This window comes from Anastrepha obliqua, chromosome 2, assembly GCF_027943255.1.
Source record: "Anastrepha obliqua isolate idAnaObli1 chromosome 2, idAnaObli1_1.0, whole genome shotgun sequence".
Classification (NCBI taxonomy): domain Eukaryota; kingdom Metazoa; phylum Arthropoda; class Insecta; order Diptera; family Tephritidae; genus Anastrepha; species Anastrepha obliqua.
In genome coordinates this window covers 67,070,301-67,088,861 of record NC_072893.1, presented here as the reverse complement: position 1 = coordinate 67,088,861, position 18,561 = coordinate 67,070,301, and the positions used below count along the sequence as shown (strand labels likewise).

The window sequence follows — 18,561 nt, the reverse complement described above, 5'->3', positions numbered from 1 at the left end:
CCTGGTGTACTGGCTTCGGAATATCTTCGGCCCTTTTTAACATTTAATTTGTTTAATATAGAATATACTTTTCAAAGAATTTTTTTTTTGGAAAAAATTTAAATTTTTTGTTAACAAATTTTGAGAATTTTGTTTTTTGTAATTTTTTAAAAATTGGCGCCTCAGATTTTTTCTTATTTCCGTCAATGAATAGCTCAAATTATGTTCAGTAATATGCGCAAGTTTCATTTTTCGAGTTATATTGAAATATGTACGCACAACAAAGCAGTGAAAAATCAAGGAAAAATATGAATTTGAATAGAACATTGTATATAATCCTGCTATATTTGAATATAATCGCACTATGAAATTTTCAGGGATTACTCGGCATGATACAAAAAACAAAAAAATTCAGGGCGCGGTATTTCAAAAATTACAAAAAAAACCATTTGTTTCCTAAACATTTTAATAAGAAATAGATTAAAAACATAAATTTTTTGAAAATATAATGCAATCGAATAAATGTAATTTTTTTTTAAATTGTGCAAAATTAAAAAAATTACAATAATACAAATTTAAAAAATAAGCTAAAATCTTTCACTTTAAAGAACTCTAACTCTAATAATTAAATTTATTTCAAAACTTTTCTGGTTATTTCTTATTATACAATACTTAAGTATAAAAGTAAGCACATTTTTCGAAAAATAGACGACAATGCTCAAAGGACGTGGATCCATGACTCAGAATCGCTCAGAGGACAGATTATTCAGTCAAGTCTAATGAAATTATCCAAATTTATAAGCGTTTTACCGTCTTTCGAACAACATTAACGTTTGAAGCATTCTTATTTAATAGAAACATTTTTTTTCCGTATGCACCTATAATTCCATCCGTACTATAATTCCATTAAAAAAGAGCTTATTTAATATAAAAATATTTATTTGGCATAAACCTGTAATTGATAATTTTGTAACTAGTCCAATTCTGGACCCTATTGAACCTGTATGACTTTTTCCATCAAATACCAGCTTATTTCATGAAACAATATTTTTTTAGCATACACCTATAATTGGTAATTTTGTAACTAGTACTAAACTAGCTGTTATTAATATTTCCATTAAAAACTAGTTTATCTAATAGCACAATATTTTTTCTGACCTACTCCTGTAATTGGTAATTTTGTAATCAGTATAAAACTAGTATGACTTTTGAACTAGTATGACTTTTTTCGTCAAAATCTAGTTTATTTAATGGAACAATATTTTTTGGCATAAATCTATAATTGGAAATTTTGTGGCTAGTATACAACTAATGCCTATTGAACTAATTAGTATGCATATTTTCCATCAGATACCAGTTTATTTAGTAGACCAAGTGTTTTTTTCATTCAAGTTTTATGATGATCTTTCAACAAACGTGTGGTGTCAATAAAAATTGAGCTTCAAAGCTTACTCCTTCATTGAAAATAGCAACCATCGTAACGTAATTTTAGTTAGTGGAGATTTTCATCACTTTGACATTGCAAGAGCAAAGTTTACCTACAAAGTATTCTTCTTGCCGCTAAGTAAAGTGCAAGTACTTTTTAGTTGTCTAATATACAGTTAATCCTAATGCACTACCATCTCGTATAAAATATTAGAGACGAAGTAAAAAAGGCGTATGCAAAATCAAATATATCCCATCTATTCTTTCAATATGCACTCTATTTATTGTCAGCAGTAACAGCTAAAAAAGGAAAATGTGCGTTAAGAACATTCCTAATGGTATGCCAATAAAATAATGTTTCCCACAAAGTGCTAGCACATACATACATATTCCTACTCATCGTGAAGAGGTAAGCAAATAGCATTACCACTGGCCACGAACAAAATGAAAGCGCTCATAAATCGCTGATCGAGAATTCAATGACACTCAAAGTCCACAAACAGTAGTGGGTGTTAAGCAGCTGCGCTGAGTTTTTTCTAGAGCTTTTCCATAAACGTAATCAACGCTTATAATGCTGAATAAATGCATCCACCAGCTGACCATAATGCTAGGGATACACAGGAATATTGGAGGAGAAAAAAAAAAACAAAAAAAACAAATAAGCTGTGATAAGAGATGGCTGAAAAATCGCTGGCCCGCAAATAAAACCCATCGATGAATTTATGCGCTTCCTGTGGCTTTCATGCCCTGCGATTCGCTTTCATCTCACACAATCATTATTTTTATGATTTGCTTGTTTTTTCTCTTGATTTATTTCCAAGCCGGAAGTTCGCGTTGAAATATGCCATTCAATATTATGCAAAATTCAGGACAAATAAAGCGCGCCATCAGCATATAACCAGTTCAATTCGCTAGCAAAGTATTTGGCTGTTTGGTTGGCTGGTTGATTGTCCGCCGTTAAGTATGCCATGTAAATGAGGCTGCTGCTGCTACTGCTCCGCTTTTCTATGCAAGTTTACTATATATGGCGGGAAAAGCGAACAAAGCAAATGAAGCGAAAAAATGAAAAAAGATTTCGGTTGCACTTAGCACCGTGCCACTGTTAACCCGAGTGCAAATGAAAGTGCACTGCAGAAACACAAAAAAAAAAACAAAGACAGAAAATCCAAAACCAAATCTAAGAAAAAACTTGAAGCATAGAAAACGCTGAAATAGTGTGAATTGGAGAACTCTTCAGACGGCGTTGTCATTAATCGTTACTTGTGCTGGTATCTTTTATTTGTTGTTTTCGTGGCGCAAGCAACTTGCAATATTTAATGGACGAATGGATATGTACGCTTTTGCGTGCACAATTTTAGCGGTATTATTCTCGTGGATTGTGGCTTAGCTGCGGTAGGAGATTGAACTTGTAATCGGTTACTAGTGTTAGTAAAAACAAAGTGCTTTGTGCGTTGCTGGAATAATAGAGAGGCGGAATAGATGGAATAGATGGATTACTTGCAGCTTTGATATATTCGAGGAAGTTGATGTTGCAATTTCAGGAGATTTAATTTTTTATAACCATTCGCTTCTCGTGCGATAAAAAATTAGAAAAGAGTGAGAAATGTTGCTGTCGCATTAGCTGATTGTTATTGTTCCATTTTCATTCGATTACTTTAGTTGATGCCCGCTTGGATAAGTTATGACGCATTAATCGATTTAAGTTTGTGACTGAGTAATGACATTTTGTGGCTCTGGTGGCGGCACTAGACCAACGACAATGCTTTGCACGTTTGATTGTCAAAGAAAAGTATTGGCAAAGTAGAAAACAAAGAATGAATTCGTCTTGTTTTGTTTTGGACTGACAGGTACATGGACACGGCGAAAAAAAAAAAAAAAATCAATCAGCTGATTTACCGATACCACCTTGAATAGATTCGCCTTGCTTACATATTTTGAAATTCTATTTATAATTTGCATATTAACTCGAAGGCTACTTCGTACAGGATTGGATTTTGTGAAGTAAAAAATTGTTTGAAAATCTTTTGTTTGTTGTCGAAGGAATCAAAACAGTGCATGTTTTGTGATTTTTAGTATCAAATTTATAAGTTCGTTTCGTATTTTTGATATTTTTAGTTACTATAGTTTAAGTTCTCTAAAAAGTGATTCAAGTAAATAAAAATTGCACCGAAAGTCAAGTTATACCCATATGGCGCACTGGCGATACTCCGATAGAATGTGTGGGTTGTGTCTTAAGACTTTTGAAATGACGTCATGTAAATGACTGACCCAGCTTTCAAGAAAGACCTGGAATTCGCCTTCCTAGGTGGTTAGATTAGATTGCGGTGGTTGCCACTTTCCATAAGGGTATAAAGGGGAACCACTTAGGCCTGAAGGTTCACTGTGGTGCCACTTATTTGGACTCAAGTTTCTCCTATCTTCCCTGAGAGAGTGAAACCACTTCGTTTCTCAGGTAAACGATAAAATTACCTACGTGGTAATAAAAAGCCCGAGAAAGTGCATTAATCCAATATTTGCCTCTAATTATAGGCCAGTGGTCAAGTACAGTGATATGATGAGCTAGACATTGCAATGGCTCAATAATAATAATACAGATGGCATCTCGAGACCACCGTGATCGATGGGATTTTTTACTATAATACTGCGCCGGTCCATTTCCCATTCAGAAGAGCAATAGCTTTTGTTTCTCTCGTTTTTGTACCCACTCTATTACTCCGATAACGCATACGTGGACGTTTTTTTTTGTTCACAAAGATGTAGTCGCAGTTTGAGGGAGCTCACTATGACGTTAAGGAAGCAGTAGCCGCTGTGCTACGAGGGTTAACTTCAAAGGATTATCAAGAAATCGAAGGAATTACATTCCAATGATACTGTAGAGTTATCTTTCTCTTTTTGCTATGAAGGTCAGTAAAAAATTTAGCTCATGATATATTTTTCTTCTGCTTCATTGATAAATCCGTGGAACTTAATTGCCACACCTAGCGGCCGCCGTAGCCGAGTGGGTTAGTGCGTGATTACCATTCGGAATTCACAGAGAGGTCGTTGGTTCGAATCTCGGTGAAAGCAAAATTAATAAAAACATTTTTCTAATAGCGGTCGCCCCTCGGCAGGCAACGGCAAACCTCCGAGTGTATTTCTGCCATGAAAAAGCTCCTCATAAAAATGTCTGCCGTTCGGAGTCGGCTTGAAACTGTAGGTCCCTCCATTTGTGGAACAACATCAAGACGCACACCACAAATAGGAGGAGGAGCCTAACAGAAGTGTACGCGCCAATTATTTATTTTTTAGTGGTTAGAAATGTACGACCCTTTTTTGCCAATGAATCACTCTTTCGATGCTTTAATAAACCCAGAGTATTTGTTTCCAACGAGATTCATAGCCTGTAGAAAATTATTTCTGTGTTCTAAATTTGCAGTGGCGTGACAGTAAGCCGAATGCCACATAAGATTGTTGCTAAGCATTAAAAAATTCATCAACATAAACTTCTCATTACCAAAAATAAAATAAATAATATAAATAATTGGCGAGTTTGGCCGAGTTCGTTTTGTTTACCGAGGGCCGATCGCTATAAGAAAAAACTTTTTCTATAATTTTACTGTTTCATGCTCGGAGATTCGAACCTAGGCACTCCTGAATGGTAATGACGCACCACCCATTCGGCTACGGCGGCCGGTCTCATTACTAAGTTTTTGTCAAATCTTGGCAGTTTACGTAGCTTAGTGCGTAAGGCGTTAGTCAGTATAATCTAACAAAAGGATCAGAGAACAGGCCGTTTGGGTAAGGTGGCCCCAGAGTAAGAAAGGTGTTAGATAAATGAGCTTAAGCGAGCATATGAAGAGACGGTTAGTGTCACGCGAAATATCTTTAAATGTTAGACATATGTTGAGTATGTCGAGTTCATTGCTGGATTGGTGCGAGCTTAAACAGCTGTAGTATCCAAAACGCCTCACAAGGCAACTAAAGCTCTCCGCCTGCCATCGGTGGTGGAACGCCTATAATAGCATTAGCGAAGCGAGAGTTCATGAATGTAGTTAAAGGCTCGTTGTGAATGTCGTTTAAAGCTCATCTGCCCCCCATCGGGTCTAGAGGTTATCTGGATTTTGTCGGTCACTTGAAGGAAATACTGTCATGCCAGAGAGGTGGTTAAGCTAAGTAGGTGAGTATTGTAGCCATTTCTTTTGTATAGTTATAAGAGAAACTATTTGCAGAACATAGTGTTATGACTTTTATCTGGATTGACTGAGGTTGCCTTTTTGGCTGGTACATCCAGATTATTACAGCCATGCTATTTACCAAGCAGTGCTCAGAGATCGACATATAACTTCTTCGTATACTCCAAATCAATACCATAATCAGAATTTACGGATTACGACAGGCTAACAAAGGGTGGTGCGACTAACTAGCGTTTATTCTCGGTCTCTGACTCAAGGGCTATAACAGTAAAGGAGATTTTAGTTGTCAGGCATAAGATTTTTTTTTATGTTATTGAAAATAAAATGTAATAAGATTGATCGACTAGGGTTTCTCTGTGGCTGCTAGGGACAAGACTCGGGCTCCCCATATAAACCGTACGACATTGGAACGTAATATGCCCTTCAAAATTCAATTTTCTATGCCCACACGTCAACTTCTTTTCCGAGAAACTAGAAGACATTTGTGATGTACATGGGGGATATTTTCAGAATATCATAATTTTTGGTTAAAAAAAAAAAATATATGTCGAAGTTGAAGTTCAAGTAAAGTCTCAAATTTTTTAATAAAATATACAGCCTTTGCCGCAAAAAAAATTTTTTTTTCTTTTGTAAGAAAAAATTAAAAAAAAATTTTTTTTCTGCTCTCCACCTCAGGTAGTCAAAATAAACCAAGAAATACTAAAAAAACTGCATTTGATCAATTAAAGTCCATTTTGTTGATCAGTGTAATGCTAAATGCTGTTAATTGTTTTATAAACCTGGTGAAAATTATAGACAGGTCTGCTAGGCTCGCTTTATTACCCATGAAAATAATATTCCAGGTACATAAAAGCCACCGCATGCCAGTACTGAGTGCGTACTTCTAATGAGGCTGCTAGCTAATCAACTCCGACTTTGTGGCATGTGCTCTATCAGGTTGCAATTATTTTCAACAGCAAAAGTTTCAGCTCATCTTGTATTGCATTTTGCCGATATAAGTATTGGAAAGAGACAAATAGTAGATATGCCTGGCTCTAAGCTCATTATAAAGCCACGCTCGCATTTTATTAACATTTTGCTACTACATGTAATTAGTTTCCGGAAAAAGAATGCCTGAGTATGCAAATTAAGCGGATCATTCGCTGAGCAAGGTGCATGTAGTTGATTAGAAAACTAGAAACTTGAGTATTTTAATTTTCCCAAGCACACGAAAGCTGCCGCACGATGTAGCAGCTACTTTGCGAAATTTTCCGCCAAAAATAATGAAGTGTAGCGAAGTGTAATGCATCAAGTAGTTGCATTTGAAACATTCCTCAAGCTAAGCTGTAACATACCTCAAACTAAACAACTGCCTACAACTTGCCACAAACTAAATAGTGTACATATTTTCTTATCCACCGCACACACACAAACGTGCTTCCAGGCATGCTTACACAGTATCACTTGCACAACTTTAGCAGTAATTATTATGGCAAAATGAAACGCACACACCGTCATATATATTACATGTAGTTGTATGTTAGTGCACGTAAGCAGAGCCATCCGTCATCGTTCTACCGCATATTCGCTGTATGTAGTTTAAGAGAACATTACTCATACGCCGTGTTGTTCACTACATTGGGTCGTTTAATTTGCTGTGGCATTTTTGTTGCTATTTTCCTAAGGGCATACTAGGTTTTGTTGTTGCAGTTGTTGGAATTGCTACTTTCAGTACAAGCTAATTAATTATAACTTCATTAACCGCAAATAAGCGATTAATATTGCACGTCGATGTATCCTGTATATTTCCGTCGCTATCTGGTATGTCAATCTAGCACTGCTGGCTATTTATCTTCCCAACTGGCGCACAATCCATTTGTAGGGTATAGTTTTTGTAAGGCAAAGTATGTGATATATTTGAAGTAATAAAGATAATAATTTAATCTCTAGACAGACTACGCACATGGCAATGAGTTTAATTGCTTATCATAGCAATGTAACAAGTGGCAATCAAAACGAAATGTTTTATACTATAAAAGAAATTATTAAATATGTTTTTAGTGTTTTAAGTGAAAGCGATATATTTGATGCGAAATGTTGTAAAGAAAATAAAAGCCCGCATTGCTTAAGCACGAAATAACTCAAAAATCAAACAAATTTGAGAAATGTGTTGTTTAAGAAATTCACTTCAACTAAGGAAAACCGCTTTTATAATTTTTTTTATCTTCTGCAGTAAAAAGTTTTGTATTTTATTTATTTTTTTGAGCGCAACATAAAAAGTAATCTAATTTTTGGCAATATGTTAAATTCGATTAAGGGGTTACTTACGCCAAGAATTTTCAAAAAAAAATTTGTTTTTTTACAGATTATTCTTTATAGTTTTCGGCGTATTTCTTTTTGGCTGTGTTATTGACTGAAATATAGACTCAATCAGTGGTTTATTTTCTTCGTTTAAGCCTGAGTGCCTATTTTTTACGGGAAGTTTAATCGTTTTAATCGCCAACTTTACGTGATCGCAATAAGACACTTTTTTACCGAAAACCATCCCAAAATATCGTACGCCATTGGCCCATGGGATACTACCTAATTTCAAACCTGTAGTTGGTATAAAGCAATTACTTCATTTTCAAGCAGAAAAAATAGCTGGCGTCTTACCAATGTTTGATATGATTTTCGAGGCACACTAATAGTCTGCCATAGAGAGGAAGAAAAAGGCCAGCAACGCACTATACGCATGTAAAAAGATGCTGGGAGTTTAATGGGGTCTATCTCCTGCTATAATGTATTGGTGCAACTCAGCTATAGTAAAGCTAATATTACTATACGGTACTTTGGTGTGGTGGACTGCGCTAAGAAAACCGACGTATAAAAAGCCTATGGAAGGTATTCAACGTCTTGGCGCCCTCTGCACAACAGGTGCATTGAGAACTACTCCAACGGCAGCGGTTGAAGGAATACTCAACTTATCACCGATGGATATTGCGGCAAAAGGTCTAGCAGCTACATCCGCCGTAAGAATCAGCGCGACAGGCGAATTTACCTGTAAGACATTCGGACATTCGGGTTTAGTTATAGGGTCCAAACGGACTATATGACTCCGAAATGCAATTGGGTGAAGAAATTCCGAACAACAATAGAAAAAGTGGGATGGAAAAAAGAAATGAAATCTAACCCAAATACTCTTAATATATTTACTGTTGGCTCGAAAATGTTAGACGGCGTAGGGGCAGGGTTCTTTTGCGCAGAGCTAAGCATCAGGCAGCCATTTAAGCTTCCTGACCACTGTAGTATCCTTCAAGCAGAAGTCTTTGCTGTAGGTAAGTTTGCGAAAATAGCATTCGCAAAGACATCAAGCAACTCCAAAATAAATATATACGTTGACAGCCAAGCTGCGACAAAAGCAATAAACTCATATGAAATTTCATCCAAAAATGGTCTAAAAAGCAGGGAAGCCATAGATAGATTAGCTGCAGACAAACGGTTGCATATCTAATGGGTACCCGGACGTAAGGGCATTGCCGGAAACGAAATTGTAGATGAGATTGCGAAAGCCCCGTTTACAGACAATTCGAACAAGAAAACGACATACTGAAACCTTTAAATACGATATACAAAGACATCGCTGCGCACATGAAAATATGGATAGATAGGAGGTAGAATAATATAACCACTTGTAAAACGGGGAAAATCATATGTACACTGAGTGCAGATAAATACGTCCGATTCGTACTAGCTCTGTCTAGAAAAGAAAGCAGAACTATCGTAGGTATGCTGACAGGCCACAATTTGCTAGCGGCGCACGCATACAAGATAGGAATTACAAACAGCGAGAGCTGCAGATTTTGCAATCAACTAGAAGAGAGGGAAACGCTAGAACACATTCTATGTTCTTGCCCTGCATTAGCAAGAACCACAATAAAATGCTTAGGACTTTACAATATGAGAGGTTAGAATACCTCTCGGTGATAGAGTTTAGTTAGTTAGAGAGTCCAAAGTTTACTTAGATTCGCAAAAGACGCAGACGTATTACAAGATGTCTACTACAAAGAAACGTAAGGGTCTAGCTCCATATGGAAACACTAAGGATCAATAGGTCTATGTGATGGCTTTCAGCCAGCCAGGTCAACATAACCTAACCTAATAGTCTGCCATATTTTGCAGTGCATTCTGAAGTTTGGTTACGATTTCATTACTAAATTTTATGTTCTTTCGCTATTAGGGGGTTTGCTTTTTAATCGAAATGTTTTTGTTTGTTTTTCATTTTTGTAAAACTTTCGACATTTTAAGTTTTCTTTGCTTCAATTTCTAACCCATAAAATATTACTTAGCTTTGTTTTTTCAGTGTCTAGAGATAATCAAAGGGAAACCAAATCGATTTTGAATGCCGGAAGTTGAATGTAATCTGCTGACATTTGGATTTCCTTTAGATTTTTGAATATCAGCGTTTTCCATATTTCTGCTACTTCCATTGCAGGTTGCCTTGCCAATTGTTAAAAATGAAAATGGAATGACTACAGGAAATCAGCTGCTGAGAGTCATGACTTTTTTTGGTTTTTTTTCGCTTTTGCAATTTCCCAGTTGGCGTTAACGCTGCCAAGGTGTTTATGACTATATGAGTTCATAAAACTGTTTACGGTAAATGCTCGATTCTAACAAAAATGATGAAGCGACTCTAGTAGGGTAACTCGTATTGGCATTGTTGGCATATGTTGCACCTTCCGTACCTTCCGTGCCTTGCTACCTTACTGTCTTTTTCCTAAATTATCTTTTCTGCAGTATCCTCTTTCTGTTGTTTTTTTCTTTTTAACTTACCTTTTCTGCATCCAGGCCGCCTGGATTTTGTGTGCCATCCTTTGAGCAAAAGCAGTATGGCAATTGACACTCTTCGGTGTTGCAGCGTTGCGCTATATCAGCCGGCGCATCTGTTGCTGGTTGCGGCGCTGCAAGAAGAAAGAGAAAAAATGCAAATAAATAGAAAGAAATTTTATTGGATTTTAGCTGTAGGGCAAACGGGATGTAAAACTGAAATTAAGCAATAACTCAAGAGACAAATAAAGCACATACGCAGACAAGCATACATTTTCACACACATATACTTACACACTCATATGTGAGTATTCATAAGTACTCATAGCACTGCAATACAAATAATTGTAAGCAGCGAATATTGCACGCTTGAATGCTGCCTCATAATAAACGGTCGGAAATATTGTTGCTAGCATTGAGAAACTTTCGAAATTTTATTGCATTAAATTTTTGTAATGGATTTGAAAAATCTTGGAAATCATAACTAAAATTTTTTTCGTATTTAATTGTTTATGCACAAATTTGAATGGTAGTAGACAATAATACAATAGCAGCAACACATTTTCAGCCTGTTTTAATTTGTGCTTTGTGATGTTTTTGTTTTTACTATTCTTTTACGTTTTGCTTTCAACCTGTTTGCTGCAGTCAGTGGCGCACAAATTCCATTTCTAAGGAATTCAAAAACAAAAAAGAAGAACAATAAAAACAATAGATATCCGAAGTAACTACAACAATAACAATCAAGAAATTTGCAATCGCAACGCATTGATTGTTATTGTGTTTGCAAAATTGCTATGTATGGCATTCCGTTAAGTGAAAGGAACACTTTGTGGAATTATGCATGAACATCAAGTCAGTTGCAGTGTCGGCAGCCAACGCCCCGCCAGCAGTTGGCTCTCAGTTGACATCGAAGTAGTTAATATCAACACCCGGCGCTTATCTGTTTCAATGTGCATATGTATGTGTGTAGTTATGTATAATTGTATATGGGTATGTACGCTTGGCCCAGTGTAATGCAGTTTATCTGCGTACATACGTTGATTTGCCTAAGCCATATGTATGTGTGTATGTAAGTACATACAGCTGCGTTCACAATAATAGCAGTGCGCCATGTTAAAAGATGCTGACCATTTAGTTCAATTTTCTTGTGTATGATTTAATAATAAAAGGTTGTGTAAAGTTTGAAAACTGATTTCGGGCGCTACTTAATCCATTGATGCAATTTGGAAGTAAGGAAAAAAGGGAAAAAAGTTTATACCCTTTCTGAGAAGGTAGTAAAAATTTGAAAAATGTCAATGCGAATGGTACTTAATTCTCAATATTTTTCATTTATTTTATTTTATTGGCAATTATTCTGACTGACTTACCAGAAATGTGTATTTAACAAATAAAAATGAAGTTAATTACAACGATATAATACGAAAATATCATTATCGAATAGTTAAATTGCAATACACAATTTAATTGAGCAGAAAAAGACAGTTTAGATAAGGTTAAATCTAATTCAATAGAATTCGATATCATTCAGTTCATGAAGAGTGCGAGCAATAGCAGCATTGCAGCATAATGGGTTCTGCACTTATTCAAATGGAACGGATATTCATTACGTAAAGTTAATCATTTTTAGAAGAGAGGAACAGTCAATTTCCCCCCTGATAATATTTAGCAAAAAAGACAGCGACAAAATCGATATTCTACTTTTTAGTTGTAGGCGCTCGAAGTGTAACGAACTTCAGACCGCTCGCGCAGCTGATGCACGGAAGCATTTTACCAATAGTAAACGCAAAAAAAGAATATCAGTAAAGGATTTCAAACGTAGTAGTGGGATTGCATTATATTATATTTGGCTGGAAAATGACAACCAGCGATTGTTCGTGAGCTTAAGCCCATTAAAGTAAATACATTTTTGTTTATCGCACCATTATTCGTTACAATGATACTGGCAGCATCGCGAAACGTCATGGAGTTGGTCATCATTAGACTGCAACGTCACGTGAAATGGTTCAAAAAGTGAAAAAGCGACTTGAGTGAAATCCCCGACGAAGCCCCAATCAAATGACGAAAGAACTGAAAATATCTGACCGTAGCATCCACCGCATACTGGAAAATGATCTCAAAGTCAAGCCTTACTAAATCCAAAAGGCGCATTATCTCGCACTAAAGCGACAACGAGTCAGACTTGAGAGATCGAAGGAGTTGCTTCGCTTGGCCGAAAGTGGTCAATTTCGGAAGTGTTTTCTGATGAGAAAATTTTGCAAATTCGGCAATTCGTAAACTCCCATAGGGTCCGATAGGGTTTGTATAACCGATCGTTTATACGAGAATTTGTGTCATCGATTGCCCACTAGGAGGCAACATCTGCCACAGGTAATGGTTTGAGCCGATCTCCAATCATTTTCATCGAGCTTGGCGTCGAGGTAAATGCGAAATATTTTCGGGAAAGGGTGGTATATTATCTGGAGGTTGCTTTGAAGCCGTAGGTAGATAAACATTTCGTTGGCAGATCTTGGACGTTTCAACAGGACTCGGCACCATCTCACAAAACTCGAGTGAACCAAGAGCGCCTAAAAAACAACGTTCCGAACTTCATAACGTCCACAAAATGGTTCTGAAATTCACCAGACGGGAATCCGATGGATTATTCTCTTCGGGCCATTTTGGAGAGCAAAGTACGAACTAAAAGATTCACTAGTCTCGAGACGCTGAAAGAAGCCATTGTCCGCGAGTGGGCGAAAATACCTGTAAGTCACATTCGGGCAGCTTGCGATTCGTTTCTGCACCGTCCCAACGCCATAGTCACGGCAAAATGTGGTCATATCGAGCAAAAGTAAATTGATTCTTAATTTTGTATTATTCTCACACATTTTTTACTTTGAATTAAATAAAAGTAATTTTTCAAACTAAATTTATGGTCCTTTTAATTGGTTATACTTCGAGTGCTGGACTAAGTAAATCAAAATTCGTTTAAATAAAACTACAATTTTTAAGTAAAACAGGATTTACTCTACGTAGAAGCGTCTACCAAAGGATGGGCGGTTTCCGGCTCATTCCAGCAAGACAAAATTTCGATAGACAATGGAAGAGCAACACTAGACAACTTTGCCTGGTCTGGTCTGATCTCAAAATCTGTTGCCGAAAAGCAAGCTTTTCACACGGTTTCAATGAACTATCGCACGTTTTTATGCAATCGTTTGTTTTCATTTTGTCTGTTGGGACATGAATAAACTTGACGTCCTCTCGCCCACTGTTTGTGGCGCAACAAAAGCAGTATTGCCAGTTCAATTTTTTAGCAAAAACTTTAATTTTTATGCTTCCGAGTACTTTCTCTTTAAAATAGAAAGTAGCTTTTCTAAGAGGACATCACGGATTTCTTAAGCAGCTTAAATTGGCTGACACAGGATGAAAATGAGACATCTTCCATTACCTTTTATTATTGCTTCATGTGTGTTTCATTCGTTTATTTATTTTTGTTATAAAAATATATTTTATGGTATATTACAATAAAAGCCAATTTTCGAAATTTGAACAAAATTTAAAAAGTTAATAAAATGTTCATAAATATTTCGATCTTTTTAAACAGAATTTTTGGAAAGATTTCGAATTAGCCCTTTAATTTTTATATAATAAAGTTTAAAGTGGTCGCCTTGGCCGAATGGGTTGGTGCGTGACTACCATTCGAGGTTCAGAGAGAACGTAGTTTCGAATCTCGGTGAAATACAATACGAAGATTAAGAAATATGTTTTTCTAATAGCGGTCGCTCTTCGGCAGGCAATGGCAAACCTCCGAGTGTATCTGCCATGAAAAAGCTCCTCATAAAAATTATCTGCCGTTCGGAGTCAGCTTGAAACTGTAGGTGCCTCCATTTGTGGAACAACATCAAAACGCATACCACAAATAGGAGGAGGAGCTCGGCCAAACACCCAGAATGTGTGTTTAAGTTTAAGGAGGTATTCTAGTGTAAAATTTTGAAAGAATTTACCTTTTTTTGCATATTTTCAAAGTTTAGACATTTAGGAATATGTCGTTGAGAGAAGTTTTTAAAATTCCTACTATTTCATAAGTTATAGCCTTTTTGGTGACATGGCATCGGTTCCGATTCGACCACTTCAACTCAACAAAAGACGGTAGGCGTTTCCCTTTGAACGTTTTTTTCTCAAAACTACTTTTTTCGAGCAGGCGGTAAGAATATCTCGAGTTCCAATGAACCGATTTACCTCAAATTACGGGAGTATGTTCCTTATATATTTCTTCATTAGATGACTCTAACTCGAAACTGTAACTTTTCATTTAGTATTTAAAAAAAATCAGATTTGTTGAAAAATGTGCAAAGAAACAATTTTAATTTTTTTTATTTACAATTTCATAGCTTTATTTTCCAACAGCCGCCTTATTTTGGAACGTTTTTCTTTTAACTTTATCTTCGATAGCGACATCTATAATAATTAAGAGTCCGTTCGGTTTCTATTTTTCGGATCACCAGGAAGGTAGGAATCATGCACGTCAGGACTCCCTCTTTTTTTGAACTCCTTACTTTGACTACGCATAATCTTCTCAATTTTAATTTTTTTGGGTTAGTTTTTAATGTAGTGTAATAATCAATAAACAAATGATAAAGAAATGGGTAATACACATTTTTTGTTTCCTTTGTACAGCGCTTCAAAAACCGGGTGAAAATCTTGCCTCTACCCTGGAATACCCCCTTAAGTTTAAAGTAGCTGAAAATCGCATTGATTTTTGACATTCTTTTCTAGCGGCCTTTTGCGTTCTCTCCAGATGTGTAAAATTAAAAAATTAAAAAAAAAATCGCAATGATTGCTTGTCTAGTTGTTGTTCACAAATGTGAAATATGATTTGACATCTGCGAAAATTATAAATCTTCCGAAAGAGTGATTAATTTTGCGCCACCTTGTATGGTATATGCCTTTGTGAAATATTATATGTTGTTTTTGGTTACGTTGTTGATTGGAATGTTTAATTAGATTACAATGAAATATCGATGTCATTCTTAGTAATTGACAACAAATACATTACTTATACATTCACCGAGACAAAAAGACAAAAAAAACACAATACTCAAGAATGAACCCTAATTTTGCGTTACTTCGAACTTGCACTTTGTTCTACTACAAAAGATTTGTACCTAGAATTTTTCTAGAAAATCGGACTAAAAATTTTGAGATTTTTATGAAAATTCGTTGCATTTTTTTAAATTTTGTACAAAGGTTTGAACTTTGAGCATCAACTGATTTTTTTGCTTTAGTATGGCCTATGGTTTTATAATGACTTTAAAGTAAAATAAATACATAGGCACAACCTTGTAAAATCTCGCGCTGCTATTATTGTGAACACAGTTGTATATGTATGCACGCGTATGTGTGCACTTAGATGTACTAATAAATTTTCACAAATACTCTTAGACAAATGACAAATGACCTATTGCCGGCTGTGTTTGTATTTACAGGTCATTGCAGTTGTCCTTTTAGCTGTAAGGATTGTCGTGGCCGATTCGATCAACGCCTTTGCTTGTGCTATTATCGCTGTTTTTGTACTTAATACCTGAATTTATTGTACCTCTGCCATTAAGAAGATTGTATTTGGACAGCAAAATAGAAACTGATTGCATCATACCGTAAAGGCAGAGTGCTTCGAGAACTCCAAAGGAACATTTCTGTATTAACTCAATACACCCAAGTCGGATTGGAGAAGACAGTTGGTCTTAACGTAGTTGCGTTTTGACATCGTTACACTTTTTTTGTGCTATTTTTTTATTAATGTAAGATCGGCAATGCTGAAATAATTCTGGCTGATAAGCGCAATATTCCTCGCGTTGCAGATGAAATGAAAGCAGAAACACATTTAATTTAAAATATTTTTTTCAGTTGTATTACAAGCAGCAAATAAAGTAAACAAATTCAACCGAAAATAGTTCAGTGAGAAATTTTTATTGTACTAAGGTTTTTTTGACTTTACCAACGGGTAAATAAAGTGCATTTTTAGTTGTTATTCTTATAAATAACATCATCATGTTTTCATCATAATCAATTTGAAAAAGTGGTACTTTGAAAAACTTAACAGCGAATTGCGGTGCACTCTTCAAATTTTTCAGTGTTGGGGGTTTAGTGAGTTCAGTGGGTTTTTCAAAAATTCTGCGTCAGTGGTAGTTAGAAATCTTTTAAATATATCTTCATTAAAATAAGATTTAAAGTTCAACACAAAATATTTCATTCGTTCTTCAAACTCATTTATATTTATATTCAACTTAGGGATTACATCGTTTTTTCGGCGTTTAAAAATGTAAATCCTTGTGGAAAATGTTCGTAATTTTAGTTCCTTAAACTGTCACAAAGGCTTTGGCGCATAATGAAAATGCGGTGGTTGCCTTTTATATTTTATACTGAATAATGAAAACACAGTAAAATAATAATAAAAAGGACTTCATTGGTTTTCAAAATATTCTCCTCGGAAGTCAATACACTTCCGGATTCACTTAAATTGATTTTTAAAACACTTTTGTAACTCAGAAGAGGATACGTCCAGCTCGAGTTATTGAAAGGCCTGAACAGCTTTTTCGGATGTTGCAAACGTTGACCTATTTTTGATGTTCGAGCTCAAAAAGAAATCGTTAGGTGCCAAACCAAGGCTGCAAGACAGATGACCCATTAATTCGATCTTTTAGGTGCTCAAAAATTCTCTTGTGTGAGCTGATACGGGACTGCTCGCAATGTTTTGGTGAAGGATGATTTGCTCTTGGTTACTGTTTTAAGTTTCTCTAGTGGTACAGTTGCGACATGACTAGGTTTTGTGAAAAACAACCCATTATTTATTTGAGCTGCTTATTTTGCGAACAAATTTTGACGGATTAAGCTCGCCTTGGAACACCCCTACTGTCGGTTTTTGTTTTGTTTTTTACTTATATGCATAGATCCAAGATTCGTTACCTATCTTGGTGTCATAGACGTGATTTGAACCACCGCGCTTGAATTTCTTCCACAATTTTTTACGCCAATTGACACGAGCCATTTTTTTATTCCAATTTATATCTTTTTTAAAGATTTTGGAATAATTTTCAGTAAAATGATCGTGCGCTCAATTATTATTATTTTTTACATAAAATCCACTTAGCATGTCGAAACTTTCTAGGTGATGGGGAAATGCGTAGTAAAATGTTCTTCTATATAATTGGGGTGAACTACAGTTTTGCGCTTGATGAGGAGCCTTTTCATATAATAGCAGAAATATGTCTGTCGAGAGACGACCAAAAAATTTCATGACCGAGATTTGGTACGCAAATACTACCGAATACCAGTCACGCACCAACTCATTTGACTGCGGCAGCCTTCATACATACCCAATTAAAGTGAAAATGGTTGGAGTTTGTGAAATTGAGAGAAGCTTCGGTTTGAAGAAAAATTAGATTTTTACATTAGGTGGCAACGCTATAAAAATAAATTATTTTTGGAACACAGTTTTCTGAATACTTAAGCCCATTTTTTTAATAACCTGTATTTTTTAAGATAAACAGGTGGCAGCACGCTACTGATATGTGTTACGCGCAATTACGGTAACTTTAAATTGGAGAAGTAGTTTTAAGTCATGCTCTTTCGAAGATCTCAATTCCTTGATTTCTGCAAAAAAATTGGTGGCAAGGCCCGTTAAAAGTATTTTGTTATTAAAACTTGTTTAAACATCATTTCAGCACCTTTAACTTAATATTCTGAAATGTGTGAAAAATTGATATTTTTGCAAAAACATTTAGGAGGCAACGCCATGAAAAAATATTTTTGGAATACGGTATACTTTTGTCTATTTTTTAATAAATTATAGTTTTTTAATACAAAGAGGTGGCAACACGATGCGAAGATGAGTATTACATGCAAAGCATTTACAACACATCGGCTTTCAAACACTGTAAAAAATGTTCAAATTAGAAGGGTTAGGTTTTTTAGTTATGCTCTTTCGAGTAAATCAATCAATCAAATCAATTACCAAAAAAATTGGTGGCAACGCCTGTTAAAAATATTTTTGTATTAAAACTTCTTCAAATATTATGACTTTGGTTAATGTTGAACTAAATTGATAAATTGCTATTTTTGCAATACAATTTAGGTGGCAACGCTATGAAACCAATTTACGAATTGACTGTTTTTTATTACAAACGGGTGGCAGCACGCTGCGAAAATGAGTATTACACGCAAAGCA

At 35.6% G+C, this 18,561-nt stretch overlaps 1 protein-coding gene across 1 annotated transcript in view; it reads right to left on the bottom strand.

Moving 5' to 3' along the window:
• LOC129239286 (chitin deacetylase 1) overlaps positions 1-18,561 on the bottom strand; it is a 132,877-nt gene that overhangs the window by 61,644 nt on the left and 52,672 nt on the right. Inside the window, exon 4 of the mRNA XM_054874678.1 lies at positions 10,368-10,495. Within this exon, the coding sequence (XP_054730653.1) occupies positions 10,368-10,495 (128 nt within the window). The remainder of the gene's footprint in view (positions 1-10,367; positions 10,496-18,561) is intronic.